We start from the raw sequence: 14,132 nt of genomic DNA, 5'->3' as shown, positions 1-14,132 counted from the left end.
CCACAGGTTGAGAACCACTGCTCTATAGGGAAGGAGGTGGTCTTTCTGGTACTTGGGGGCTATATTGTGGGGCAGGAGGAAATCTCTGTCCGGTTTCCACGCTCTAGGCACAGTTTGTCTGTCACTCATCCCCTGCCTTTTGCCTGTCCAGTCTTCCTGCAGGGCAAACAGAAACACTTTAAGTGGATACTTCCTGGCTGGGAGGAACATAGCCTGGTGGCCGGTAAGTAGATGCAACTGCCTGTTTGATTTTGGGGCTCCACAAGGTTTCATCCAAGCCTCACAGAGGGCAGTGACTTACATGCAATGTTGGAAAAAGAGCAAGCATCATCGTCACCCCCCAAAATAGGGCAGAAGAGCATGCAGATCTGCATAAAATTTGCACATGCTGATTTATATTTCTAGATGCATGTTTGGAAAGTCACTTTTGTGCAAAACAGACCCATTGGAAATAATAGCTCTAAGTGACTCGCGTGCACTAATTTCAGTGAGTCTATTCAGAGTAGGACTATCACTGGGTACACGCCAACTAGGTAAATGTAAAGGTACCCCTGACGGTTAGGTCCAGTCGCGGACGACTCGGGGGTTGCAGTGCTTATCTCACTCTATAGGCTGAGGGAGCCGGCGTTTGTCTGCAGACAGCTTCCAGGTCATGTAGCCAGCATGACAGCGGCTTCTGGCGAACCAGAGCAGTGCACGGAAACACCATTTACCGTCCTGCTAGAGTAGTACCTATTTATCTACTTGCACTTTGATGTGCTTTTGAACTGCTAGGTTGGCAGGAGCAGGGACTGAGCAACGGGAGCTCACTCCGTCGTGGGGATTCGAACCACCGACCTTCCAATCATCAAGCGCTAGGCTCTGTGGTTTAGACCACAGCGCCACCCGCATCTCACAAGCCAACTGCTGCAGTACTAATGCCAATACCATGCAGTTGTTAGTTGGAGTGTCGGACTGGGACCTGAGAGACCAGAGTTAAAATCCCCACTCGGCTGTGGGCCAGTCCCTGCCTCTTGGCCTAACCTACCTCGCAAGGTTGTTGTGGGGGATTAAATGACAACGTGAAGAGTTGGAAGGGACCACAAGGGTTGTACATACCAACCGGCTGCGATGCAGGAATCTTTTGCCCAACGTGGGAATCGAACCCACGACCCGAAGATGAAGAGTGTAATGCTTTAACAACAGAGATCCTTGGAGGAAAAAAAGTGGTATATAAATACAGTGATACCTCTGGTTACGTACTTAAATCGTTCCGGAGGTCTGTTCTTAACCTGAAACTGTTCTTAACCTGAAGCACCACTTTAGCTAATAGGGCTTCCCGCTGCCGCTATGCTGCTGGAGCACGATTTCTGTTCTCATCCTGAAGCAAAGTTCTTAACCCGAGGTACTATTTCTGGGTTAGCGGAGTCTGTAACCCGAGGTACCACTGTACAATAAATGAATGGACCAGGTGACCAGTGTGTCTGCTCAGTCAGGGCCATCTTTACCTGGGGGTGCAAATTCTGGGGGTGCCCAGTGCCTGCCACTGAAGCCGCCTAAGCTGTTTACTATCTACCTGTTATGAAATAATAAATAATTTTGATCAAGCTAGAAAAACAAAATACATATATACCTAGGTATTACCGAAATGTATACCTACTGTTTCACTAAAGGACTTTCGACTTTGTGAGCTCATTTACCAAAGACGTGCTGCGCCAGCGGTGGCACTTGTCATTCACAACAGCGCCGTGCACGCGAAATTAACTACCGTATTTTTTGCTCTATAAGACTCACTTTTTCCCTCCTAAAAAGTAAGGGGAAATGTGTGTGCGTCTTATGGAGGGAATGCAGGCTGCGCAGCTATCACAGAAGCCAAAACAGCAAGAGGGATTGCTACTTTCACTGCGCAGCGATCCCTCTTGCTGTTCTGGCTTCTGAGATTCAGAATATATATTTTTCTTGTTTTCCTCCTCCAAAAACTAGGTGCGTCTTGTGGTCTGGTGCGTCTTATAGAGCGAAAAATACGGTAAATTTGGGGGCGCTGGGCAGATCTTTGCACCCTGGTGGCGCATATGCTAAAGACGGCCCTGCGCTCAGTCCAAACTCTTCTCTGTCCTCTTTCATTCCGGCACCCGCTTAAAACATTTTTGTTTCACAAGCCTATCGAGAATTTACATGAGTTTTCATTTTAGCTGCTGCTGCTTTGGGAGATACGTTTAAATACCTGATTTTTAACTCTTTCCAGTCGATAATTTTAATGCTTTATTGTTATTTTTTGTAATTCGCTTAGGATTTTTGCAGTTCGTTTGGTATAATAATAATAATAATAATAATAATAATAATAATAATATTGGCTGCTTTTGGCCTGCAGATTGGCGCCTCGCTCTTTGCCAGCAGTGAAGGATCGAGCCTTTTCATTGGACTGGCTGGCATGGCGGCCGCAGGAGGGGTAGCAGTAGCCGGCTTCGAATGGAACGTGAGTAGTGCCGGATTTACGTATGAGCTAAACAAGCTATCACTTAGGGCCCCACTCTCTTGGGGGCCCCCAAAAAATTTAAAGGGGAAAAAAACACCCTGGATGTACATTTCCAAAATATAAGATAAAAAGCAAATAAAATAAAACCTACAGACAGTTAGAGCTTAATAATTATTTCACTATTAATATACTTCTTAATTGTGTTTCACTATTAAAATACTACCGGTGTTGAAGAAACTGGAATCGACCAATTCTATGAAGACTTACGGGATGCGGGTGGCGCTGTGGGTTAAACCACAGAGCCTAGGGCTTGCCCATCATAAGGTCGGCGGTTCGAATCCCCGCGACGGGGTGAGCTCCCATTGCTCGGTCCCTGCTCCTGCCAACCTAGCAGTTCGAAAGCACGTCAAAGTGCAAGTAGATAAATAGGTACCGCTCCGGCAGGAAGGTAAACGGTGTTTCTGTGCACTGCTCTGGTTCTCCAGAAGCGGCTTAGTCATGCTGGCCACATGACCCGGAAGCTGTACGCCGGCTCCCACGGCCAGTAAAGCGAGATGAGCGCCACAATCCCAGAGTCAGTCACGACTGGACCTAATGGTCAGGGGTCCCTTTACCTTTACCTTTATGAAGACTTACAACACCTTCTAGAAATGACACCAAAGAAGGATGTTCTTCTCATTATAGGGGATTGGAATGCTAAAGTAGGGAGTCAAGAGATAAAAGGAACAACTGGATGGTTGAACCACTTTGGAAATTTCAGCTAGTTATGTCTGAAGCACAAATCCCTTTTCTTTTACACATATGCACCAATGTGTAGGGCCACACTTAAGTGTTTTTATATCTCTTTCCAGGCCACCTTTGTGCTTCTGGCTTTGGCCTGGGTGTTTGTTCCAGTCTACATCTCTTCAGGGGTAAGTTGGGAACTGGGTTTGGTCTCATCCTTTGGTGTGTGGCCTTCCTGCACTGCAAACAGCTGCTTTTTACGACCTCTCCCGCACTAATTCAGTGCTGCCTACCCAGGCGGTTGAGGCTCACGGCCTTCTCTGTACTTGGCAATTCAAATAATAATAATAAATATCTTGCAAGGCTCCTGGGTGAAAAGCCACCACAATTTATTTTAATGTGATTCTAATGCTGTGTTTTACGTTGCTGTAACCTGCCCCGGGACTGTCAGATAATAAACGGTGCGACTCCCTGGTGAGGTAGGTTTTCCACATTTCTGCAAGAGTTTGTCACCATGAAAATTCACCCGTGTTTTAGTGCAGATTCCTTTTTGGTTATACAATCCAATTGGAAAATTGGAAAAGGTTGTGGAAGGTGGATATCAATTTCACAGCTTGTTATACAAAAAAAGAGAACATGATTTTACTGCTGGTACCTCACTCTGGAAAAATTGGCTAAGATTTACAAAAAGCAGTCAAACTTATGCTGGAGATGTAAGAGGGAGGTGGGAACCTTTTATCACACATGGTGGGGATGTAAAATTGTAATGAAATTTTGGAACGAGGTATATGAGGAGCTGAAAAAACTATTCAAGATTTCGTTTGCCAAAAAGCCAGAGGCTTTTTTGTTAGGCCTAATATCAAATGACATTCCCAGAGATAAGAAAAATGTATTCCTTTACCCAACATCTGCCCCCCCCCACTAATATAGGCATTCTTATCCACACTTTTCGCTAAGGTGTACTTTTTTGTAAACATTATTTGGCTGGAGAATTGCAGAACAAAATTCGGAGAAGTGCAAATTATGCTTTGTTTTGGTTTGCATGCAAAGTGAAAATTGGGCTAGGCTCACGTTAAAATCTGAACGGAGCTGGCATTTCCCCCACCCCGAATTATAACACTGGCGTCTGGTTCTTCCCCTTCCTTTCCCTTCCTCCGATCAGATTGTCACCATGCCAGAATACCTCCAGAAGCGTTTTGGCGGGGAGAGAATTCGGATATACCTTTCATCCCTGTCTCTCCTGCTTTCCATCTTCACCAAGATATCGGTGAGTGGCTGCTAGCCAGCGAAATAATGCCTCTCAAATACGGCGGGGTGGGGGCAAAAATATAAATAAAACCAATAAATGAAGTAGACAACCGTTCTGGGGTGTTTAAACCTCTCTGCCCTGCCCAGCCCCTGAGGCAGACGCCAATTACCCGATGCAAAATTGGGGACAGGGCAATAACCTCCTCTATTGAGGAAATACGCACAGATCTGCTGAGGAAGTGGGGGGGAGGGTGTGTGGAATGTGGGGGGGGGCCACCCCTGGCTTGCGACCCCCCCAAAAAAGTTTGTTCGAGGGTCATTGCGGCCCCTGGGATAAAAAAAAGAGATTAACCTCCTGTGTAAAGCATGAGACTCTTAATCTCAGGGCTTTGGGTTGGAGAGCCAACTTTGGGCAGAAGATTTCTGCATTGCAAGGGGTTGGACTAGAGAGCCTTTGTGGGCCTTCAAACTCTGTGATTCTGTGGTTTGAAATTACCGTATTTTTTGCTCTGTAAGACTCACTTTTTCCCTCCTAAAAAGTAAGGGGAAATGTGTGTGCGTCTTATGGAGAGAATGCAGGCTGTGCAGCTATCCCAGAAGCCAGAACAGCAAGAGGGATTGCTGCTTTCACTGCGCAGCGATCCCTCTTGCTGTTCTGGCTTCTGAGATTCAGAATATTTTTTTCTTGTTTTACTTCCCCAATAACTAGGTGCATCTTGTGGTCTGGAGCGTCTTATAGAGAGAAAAATACGGTATATTTAATTGATTACTGTTTTGATGTGTGTTTGGACGCTGCTTTTGGAATAGCGCCTTTTTAGAAAGCAGGCCAGGAAACTTAGACTAAAAAATAAAATAAACATGGATCCCAGATGTCCATATTGCAAGGTACAGAAATGACCTCTGCCTGTGACCTTCCCCAATGGGTCACTGGGGCCTAATCTGACCAACCTATTGCAGATGATGGTTCAGGCGTCATACAACTCTCTCGTCAGCAGGAGGCTCTGTTGGTCAAGTTGCTGTTCCGACCCAGAGCTTCCTGTGGCCTGTTTTCTTTTGCTGAATATTATTCTGCCTCCGTCTGTTTGACATCGGCACACCCTTGCTTGTTTCCCAGAAAAGCCTTTGGGCGACAGATCTGTGCTCCAAGCGGAGGCTTAAATATACGAAGCACGATCAGGATGAAATTAAGCCCTTTTACATCCCATTGAGTTAGGGGTTGAAGTGCATGCTTAACTTTCCTTGTCGAAACCAGTGGGAATTAAACGAGCTTAATGTTTCTTTATAGGCCAATTTTAAAAGCAATAAACTTCAGCTGAGTCATGTTGTTATGGGGACAATTATTGCTGTTTGGAATAAGTATATATAATGAATGACCTTATTATTATCTTGTATAATATGGTACAAGGAGGGGAGGTTGATTAATGGCTACTAGCGTGTGATGGCTTTTTCGAACCTCCAGCCTCAGAGGCAGTCTACCTCTGAATCCCACTTCCTAGGAGGAATGACATTCAGCCAGTGGACTTAGATCCTTACCTCCCCTCCCACTGACAAGGGCCAGCTTTGAAAGCTGGTTAGGGCTGTTCACCTGCCAGTCACATGACATTACAGTGAAGTCAGGTGACCTGTGCTGTTTGAAATCTAATTGCACTGTGCTTTGCAAGCGCTGGCGATCAGCTGGCCGTTGGCAGGGCTTGGGGAAGTGGCCGGGCTTTCCAGGTGTCAATGAACAGCTGATTGACAGCACCTCCTTGCGGCCAGCTTAATGGTGTAGATAGGAAATGCCACTGTGGGGATTTTTTGGACCAAACTGGAGAGAAGAATTTACGGTGTAAGAAGGGCACAGCAAGAGGTTCTGAGGGACACAGCAGGTCTAATTAATTAGTTGTAAAGTGGCTAAGCGTCTTGATCACACCGCATCTAATAAGGTACTTCCTGGGAGGAAGTGTTTAATTGGGAAGAGGAAGGCTAATTAGATTACTGAGAAGATCTGAATGGAGAACCAGGTTCTTTACAAACAGGTTGGTTCCCCAAGGGGACACAGGGCCCAGTCCAAGGTCTGAATCGTCCTTGTCAGGTAATAGCATTTGCCACCTCTGTGTAGCTCTTGCTCAGGAGTCAGAATAAATGTGGGCATACCAAAAGCTTGCATATCTAAGCTAACAGCCCAAATGGCTTATTTAAAAATTATTATTATTATTATTATTATTATTATTATTATTATTATTATTATTATTTTACTACCATTTATTATGTTTCTGCATTCCTCAATCTTGGCTCCAGGCCAAATTGGCAAAGCAGTGTAAAAGGTTGTGACCAGATGAATCCTTGTTTATTTATTACAGTGGTACCTCGGGTTACAGATGCTTCAGGTTACAGACTCCGCTAACCCAGAAATAGTACCTCGGGTTAAGAACTTTGCTTCAGGATGAGAACAGAAATCGCGCGGAAGCGGGAGGCCCCATTAGCTAAAGTGGTACCTCAGGTTAAGAACAGTTACAGGTTAAGAACTGACCTCCAGAACGAATTAAGTACGTAACCAGAGGTACCACTGTATTACATTTATATACCACATTTGTCTTCCAAGGATCTCAAGCTGGTGTACGTGGTTCTCCTCCTCCTCATTTTATCCTCACGACACAACCCTGTGAGGCAGGTCACTCTAAGAGATGGCGACTGCCCCATGGTCACTCAGGGAGCTTCCCAGGTCCTGGTCCGACACTCTAACCCAGGCACCCCCAAACTCGGCCTTCCAGATGTTTTGGGACTACAACTCCCATCATCCCTGACCACTGGTCCTGTTAGCTAGGGATGATGGGTGTTGTAGTCCCAAAACACCTGGAGGTCCGAGTTTGGGGGTGCCTGCTGTAACCATTAAGCCACATTGTCTCTTGTGTGAGAGGTGTGGCCTGGAGGGGAAGTGACCAAGGAGAGGTGGAGCCTGGGGATAAATATAAGGGCAAAGTGTAGAGGCCGACGAGGGTCATATTTGGCCCCCGGTCCTGAGTTTCCATAGGGACGCGGGTGGCGCTGTGGGTTAAACCACAGAGCCTAGGACTTGCCGATCAGAAGGTCGCGGTTTGAATCCCCGCGACAGGGTGAGCTCCCATTGCTTGGTCCCTGCTCCTGCCAACCTAGCAGTTCAAAAGCACGTTAAAGTGCAAGTATATAAATAGGAACTGCTCCAACGGAAGGTAAACAGTGTTTCCGTGCGCTGCTCTGGTTCGCCAGAAGCGGCTTAGTCATGCTGGCCACATGACCCGGAAGCTGTACGCCGGCTCCCTCGGCCAATAAAGCGAGACGAGCGCCGCAACCCCAGAGTCGGTCACGACTGGACCTAATGGTCAGGGGTCCCTTTACCTTTACCTTTACCTGAGTTTCCATGCCCCTGTTTAATGTGTGAAACAACACATTTAAAAAAGCTCTGAACTATCCACCTTCATCCCTTTGCTGCTGTAGATTGTTGCAAGGCACATTCAAACTTCTGTTGTCATCTTGGGCTCCCCCGTCACACCTAGGTGTGACTTCCAGACTCCCGTCCATTGTTATCCCCACGCCCCTCGTTGGCCCTGCCTGGGATCTTTCTCGGTTCCCCAAAAGGACATGCCGTCTTGCGGCCGCCTTGCAAAGGCTGGTCCCTATTCTTTAATTGCATTGCAACAGCTCCCTGAGTCACTCCCTATTCAGCCGCGGAGTGACTGGTCCGGTCCGGGAGATTAAGCGAGCATCTCACCCCCTTCACAGGAGATTTGGATAATCTTTGTTGACAGCGAGTTATTGAGATGAATGTCTGCAGACACGCGGGATGGTGTGAAGAGGTGGGGCAATTTATTCAGGCCAGGTATTTTGCTGACGGTAAGCACCTGCAGAGGTCGGGTGTTTAGGAGGCAGCTGGGAGAAATGGAGCCAAGCCAACGGGAGAGGCTTTTCCAAGCATGGAGACGGTCAGGGTTAATAGAGGGACGAGATGTTCCTTTGGGTACCCTGATCCCTATACAGCAGGGAAGGGAGACCTATGGCTGTCCAAATATTGTTGGACTCCAGTTTTAAAATGCCCCATCGATAGGGTTAGGTCATGTCGGGAGCTTCCCAGATCCTGAGCATACCCTCCAACATTTCTCCGGTGAAAATAGAGACACCCTGTTCCATAATCATAATCATATTTATACCCTGCCCATCTGACTGGGTTGCCCCAGCCACTCTGGGTGGCTTCCAACATATATAACAAACTATTAAACATTAAAAAAAACCCTTCCCTATACAGGACTGCCTTCAAATGTCTTCTAAAAGTTGTATAGTTATTTATCTCCTTGGCTCTGGGGTCGCATAACTCCATACCCTCCAACATTTATCCAGTGTAAATAGGGACATCCTAAGGGAAAGCGGGGGATGCGGGTGGTGCTGTGGGTTAAACCACAGAGCCTAGGGCTTGCCGATCAGAAGGTCGGCGGTTTGAATCCCCATACCAGGCTGAGCTCCCGTTGCTCGGTCCCTGCTCCTGCCCACCTATCAGTTTGAATGCATGTCAAAGTGCAAGTACATAAATAGGTACCACTCTGGTGGGAAGGTAAACAGCATTTCCGTGCGCTGCTCTGGTTCGCCAGAAGCAGCTTAGTCATGCTGACCACGTGACCTGGAAACTGTACGCCGGCTCCCTCGGCCAATAAAGCAAGATGAGCGCCGCAACCCAGAGTCGGCCACAACTGGAGCTAATGGTCAGGGGTCCCTTTACCTTTACTTTTACCTTTAAAGAAAAGCAGGACATTCTGGGATCAAATCAGAAACTGGGACGGCTTCGGTAAATCTGGGATTGTCCCTGGAAAATAAGGACATTTGAAGGGTCTGAGTTTTCAGGGCCCAGACCTAGGAGAAACCCCCAGGGAAGTCATGGGGAGGGAGACAGGCGCTGGCCGAAGGGTTAACCAAGTGAGCTTCATGGCTGAGTGGGGATTTGAACCCAGGCCCACTTCCAACACCTCTCAGCCTTGCTTACAGAGAGGCAGAGCTGGAGAGTTTTTACTATTATCCCGATAAGGCAGGGAATTGGAACACTGCGTGCTTTGATTTAAAAGTCTTCCTTTGGAGCAGTTCAAAGATAACTTTCCTGGAAAGGATGGGTAAAAATCTCGCCCCACCTTAGAAGTCTTGCTTCTGCTGCCAGCCCCAAATAAGTGTAAGGTTTTCACTGACGAACGCAAGCAAATGATGTTCCTCCTCCCGAGAGCTGTTGAGACGGACTTCAAAGGCTTTTTATAGCTGCTGTTTTTCTTTTATGAATGGGCCAGGCCTGCTTCTTCTTCTCCCCCTAGATTTATTTTCGAAACGAGGCTGTTGTTGTGCTGAGAAGCCATCTTAACAAGCTCCCTCGCCTGTCCGTCCCTGCTGAACTATACGAGAGGAAGCTGGAGGGGCCGTGTTTTGGTATTCCAAGAAGAGGAATGATGATGGTTTCTTTAATGGGATGCAGATGGCTGCCAACACCTTAAACATCCTCCGCCCTCTCTAAGTAATTATGAAAGCTTTGCTTTCACCTGCAATTGCAGCTTGCCAAATTTGACTCTTGTCAAGCAGGGGGAAAAGGCAAGGTGAGAGGGATGTGTCTCAGGGAATAGAGACCCCCTGGTCCTCCAGAGATTGAGGGACTCCAGTTCCCATCAGACCCAGGTAGCATGGAAAATGGCCTGGGACAATGGGAGTTGTAGTCTAGCAACTCCGGGAGGGCTGCCTGAGGCAGCTGGGCTTTCAACAAAACAGGGGAGAATGGGACTTCTGCTTCGCATCTCTCCCGTCTGGTGAAATGGCATACTTAGGAACGATCCATGATCACTGCAGACCCATGGGCTCCACGATCACTGCAGATGGTGACAGCAGTCACAAAATTGAAAGACGCCTGCTTCTTGGGAGAAAAGCAATGACAAACCTAGACAGCATCTTAAAAAGCAGAGACATCACCTTGCCGACAAAGGTCCGTATAGTTAAAGCTATGGTTTTCCCAGTAGTGGTGTATGGAAGTGAGAGCTGGACCATAAAGAAGGCTGATCGCCGAAGAATTGATGCTTTTAAATTATGGTGCTGGAGGAGACTCTTGAGAGTCCCATGGACTGCGAGAAGATCAAACCGATCCATTCTGAAGGAAATCAGCCCTGAGTGCTCACTGGAAGGACAGATCCTGAAGCTGAGGCTCCAATACTTTGACCACCTCATGAGAAGAGAAGACTCCCTGGAAAAGACACCGATGTTGGGAAAGATGGAGGGCACAAGGAGAAGGGGACGACAGAGGACGAGATGGTTGGACAGTGTTCTCGCAGCTACCAGCATGAGTTTGACCAAACTGCGGGAGGCAGTGGAAGACAGGAGTGCCTGGCGTGCTCTGGTCCATGGGGTCACGAAGAGTCGGACACGACTAAACGACTAAAAGACAACAAAAGGAACGATCCTGAGTGTGGCATGGTAACCCCGGTGACCAAAGTGGTCAGTAGTGTCTCCACATGGTCCCTTGAAGCTCTTGGATATCTGTCTCCACAAGTCTCTGCTCAACAATTGATTTGGCGCCCTTTTGGTCCACAGTGAAGCTGAACCTCCATGTGCAGGGGCAGTCTTGCTCTGAATAACAGCTGTTTGCAGGGGTGGGGGAAGAAACAGTGACAGAGGAAGGCTGCTGCCCTGCTTCTGCCTCATCTGTGGATTGCCTGGAAGGACCTGGCTCCTGCCCCACCCCTGGACCTTTGGTCTAATCCAGCTGTTGTTTTCTGAAATGAAGCAATGGCTCTCACACACAGGAAACTATATGCAACACTGGCAAGCATGCTTTAATAGGGCGTTGGAGAGGGTCACATGACTTGCTTTGGCCAATGCAGAGGCTTTCTCACTGGCCTCCCTGCAGCTACCTCCTCTGGCCACTTGGTGGCAGGCTTGAACCCTGGGCTGGAGCGGCGCTAGACTCTGGCGCCACCGCAGAGCTGTGGCCGAAAGGAGAACTGCAGGGTTGTGTACCTCTCGGACCACAGCAGCTTATGGGATCAGTCTTGGTTCGGTTCCCCGGTAAAAGTCATGTTGCTCCCTGACTTAAGCAACAAGGCTCCTCTGCAGCTGCTCTTCAAGGCTGCAGGACTCCTTGTTCTGTCGCTCCACCCCCCTGTGATGGAACTGGCGGTGTCTTTAAATGTCAGAACTGTTCCCAGCATCCCAAGGCAAGAGGCTGAAGTAGGTCAACCCCTTGTCAGCCTTCTGGGCCTCAGCCCCGGGGCATTGCCATGCCAAGAAGGGGCGAGGTGCGTGCTGCGCTTGGGTTATGCCAGAGCAGCCCTTAATCCTGCAAAGAATGTAAAGTCTCACCCCGTCCCGCTGCCTCTGATGTGGTCCAGGTGTGTGAACCGAGAACAGGAACTGAGCTCCGTAAGCAACAGCAACACTGGGGTGGCACAAGCGTTTGTGTGTTTCGAAGGAGGCTCCAAGATTTGCACTCGTTACCGATTTGCTACCAGGCCATGTTCAAAGGGTTGCTATCAGAATAGAAAGTCCTTAACAACTTGGGACAGGTGTGCATGAGAGATCGCCTTGTCCCAGATATGGCTGCTTTGATGGGTGGAACTGGCCCTGTTACAAATGCCCCATAATACCTGTTCCTCATTGACCATTTAGTGTAGCTAAACTCTGGAACTCCCCGACTCTTGATACCAGGCAGCCACCTCCGCTGTGCTCTTTTCGGCGCCTACTAAAACATTTTTCTTTAGACAAGCCTATGCATACATTTAGAAAGCTGGCCTGTGTTTCCATCTGTTTTTAGTTCATTGCTGATTTTGTTTTGATTGAAAGAGTCGTTATTCTTTCCACTGACAGAACTACAATTCCCAGAGCGCAGTTGATCCCTCAGGGAACTTTGGGAATTATAGTTCTGGGAGGGGAATAGGGGCCTGCAAACAACTCCCAGCACCCTCAATGAACTAAAGTTCCCAGAATGCTTTGGGGGAAGCCACAGCTTTTTAAAGTGGTGTTGTAGATTAAACGTATGGCATGAATGGGGCCGCAATATATTTCTGAATACCAGTTGAAGGCGATTGCATGTGAAGAGAGGTCTATTGCAGTAATGCTCTGCTTGTAGCTTGTCTATCAACATTAGGTTGGCCACTGCAAGAATCTGGATTCTGGGCCATCAGACCAGCCCTTGATCTGATCCAGGAGTGCTCTTTTTTTTCTGCAGCCCCTGAAGAATGTTTTTCACCAGGCTTCCTCAACCTCAGCCCTCCAGATGTTTTTGGCCTACAACTCCCATGATCCCTAGCTAGCAGGACCAGTGGTCAGGGATGGTGGGAATTGTAGTCTCAAAACATCTGGAGGGCCGAGGTTGAGGAAGCCTTGTTTAAACCCTGAAAATTGGCGACTCTAATGGTTTGGACAAGACTTCCCCAAAGGGCAGCAGCAGTGACAAATTAAAAGGCAGTCAGTCGGTAGAGCATGAGATCTCAGGGTGGTGGGTTTGAGCCCCACGTCATGTGAAAGATTCCTGCATTGCAGGGGGTTGGGCTAGATGACCCTCATGGTCCTTTCTAAAATAATAATAATAATAATAATAATAATAATAATAATAATTACCCTACCCATCTGGCTGGGCCTCCCCAGCCACTCTGGCTGGCTTCCAACAGAACATTAAAAATACATTAAAATGTCACACATTAAAAGCTTCCCTAAACAGGGCTGCCTTCAGATATCTTCTAAAAGTCAGATAGTTGTTTATTTTCTTGACATCTGATGGGAGGGCGTTCCACAGGGCGGGTGCCACCACCAAGAAGGCCCTCTGCCTGGTTCCCTGTACTTCACTTCTCGCAGGGAGGGAACCGCCAGAAGGCCCTTGGAACTGGACCTCAGTGTCTGGGCTGAACAATAGGGGTGGAGACACTCCTTCAGGTATACTGGGCTGAGGCTGCTCAGGCAGTTAGCCGGGGACAGATGTCTAAGGAATTAGGAACCTCTGGAACATATGAGGAAAAACAACAGAGCAAAGCTTTTGTGGTTTTTAGCCGGCCCGGGAAAACAGCACAGCATTCATATTTCTGGGTGACCTAATGCTGGCGTGATCTGACTTGGAAAAGGCTGTTCTGTGTGAGGGTGAAGACTCGTGAGGAGAGAGAAGGGAGGGCCCCAGCCGACTTGTTTGATGCCTCCCAAGTTGCTGCAGGAGAGGGCGTGGGGCAGGGCAAGCTCTGGCGGGGAGAGGGAACAGGTTGTAGATCCATTTGCGTTGTTTCCTTGCCCTGACTGAAACGAGATCAGACAGAGCATGAAACAAGGGCACCTGGATGGTTTGGCGCCCTTGCGCTACCTCAGAGAGGGCAGGTACCAGCAAGAAGCATCACTGGGTATCCGTCAAGGACCCCTCACTTCTGCAAGGGGTCCACAGCTGGTCTTGTTCCTTGCTATTGTGTCTTCCAAGCCTGCTCTCTCTGAGCGAGGGGGATGGAGGTGCTCCTTCCACTTGCCATGCGCTCTCCCTCTGGGTGGGTGTACGGATCGGGCCCAGAGGGGGGGAAGAGTGAGGGAAGGGGTAGCTGTGTCCCTTTGGGGCAGTGGTTCTCAACCTGTGGGTCCCCAGATGTTGTTGGACTACAACTCCCATCATCCCTGAGCTCTGGCCTTGCTAGCTAGGGCTGATGGGAGTTGTAGTTCAACAACATCTGGGGATCCACAGGTTGAGAAAGGCTGCTTTAGGGCA

General features: G+C 48.3%; 1 protein-coding gene across 1 annotated transcript in view; it reads left to right on the top strand.

Annotated features, from left to right (window-relative positions):
• Positions 1-14,132, top strand: part of SLC5A10 (solute carrier family 5 member 10) — a 99,528-nt gene that overhangs the window by 2,000 nt on the left and 83,396 nt on the right. The window contains exons 2-5 of the mRNA XM_081839743.1: positions 152-223; positions 2,351-2,455; positions 3,307-3,366; positions 4,341-4,445. Of these exons, the coding sequence (XP_081695869.1) occupies positions 152-223; positions 2,351-2,455; positions 3,307-3,366; positions 4,341-4,445 (342 nt within the window). The remainder of the gene's footprint in view (positions 1-151; positions 224-2,350; positions 2,456-3,306; positions 3,367-4,340; positions 4,446-14,132) is intronic.

This window comes from Podarcis erhardii, assembly GCF_964252035.2.
Source record: "Podarcis erhardii genome assembly, chromosome: 14".
NCBI lineage: Eukaryota > Metazoa > Chordata > Lepidosauria > Squamata > Lacertidae > Podarcis > Podarcis erhardii.
The sequence above is the reverse complement of the archived record's forward strand: the minus strand, read 5'-3'. Positions and strand labels throughout refer to the sequence as shown.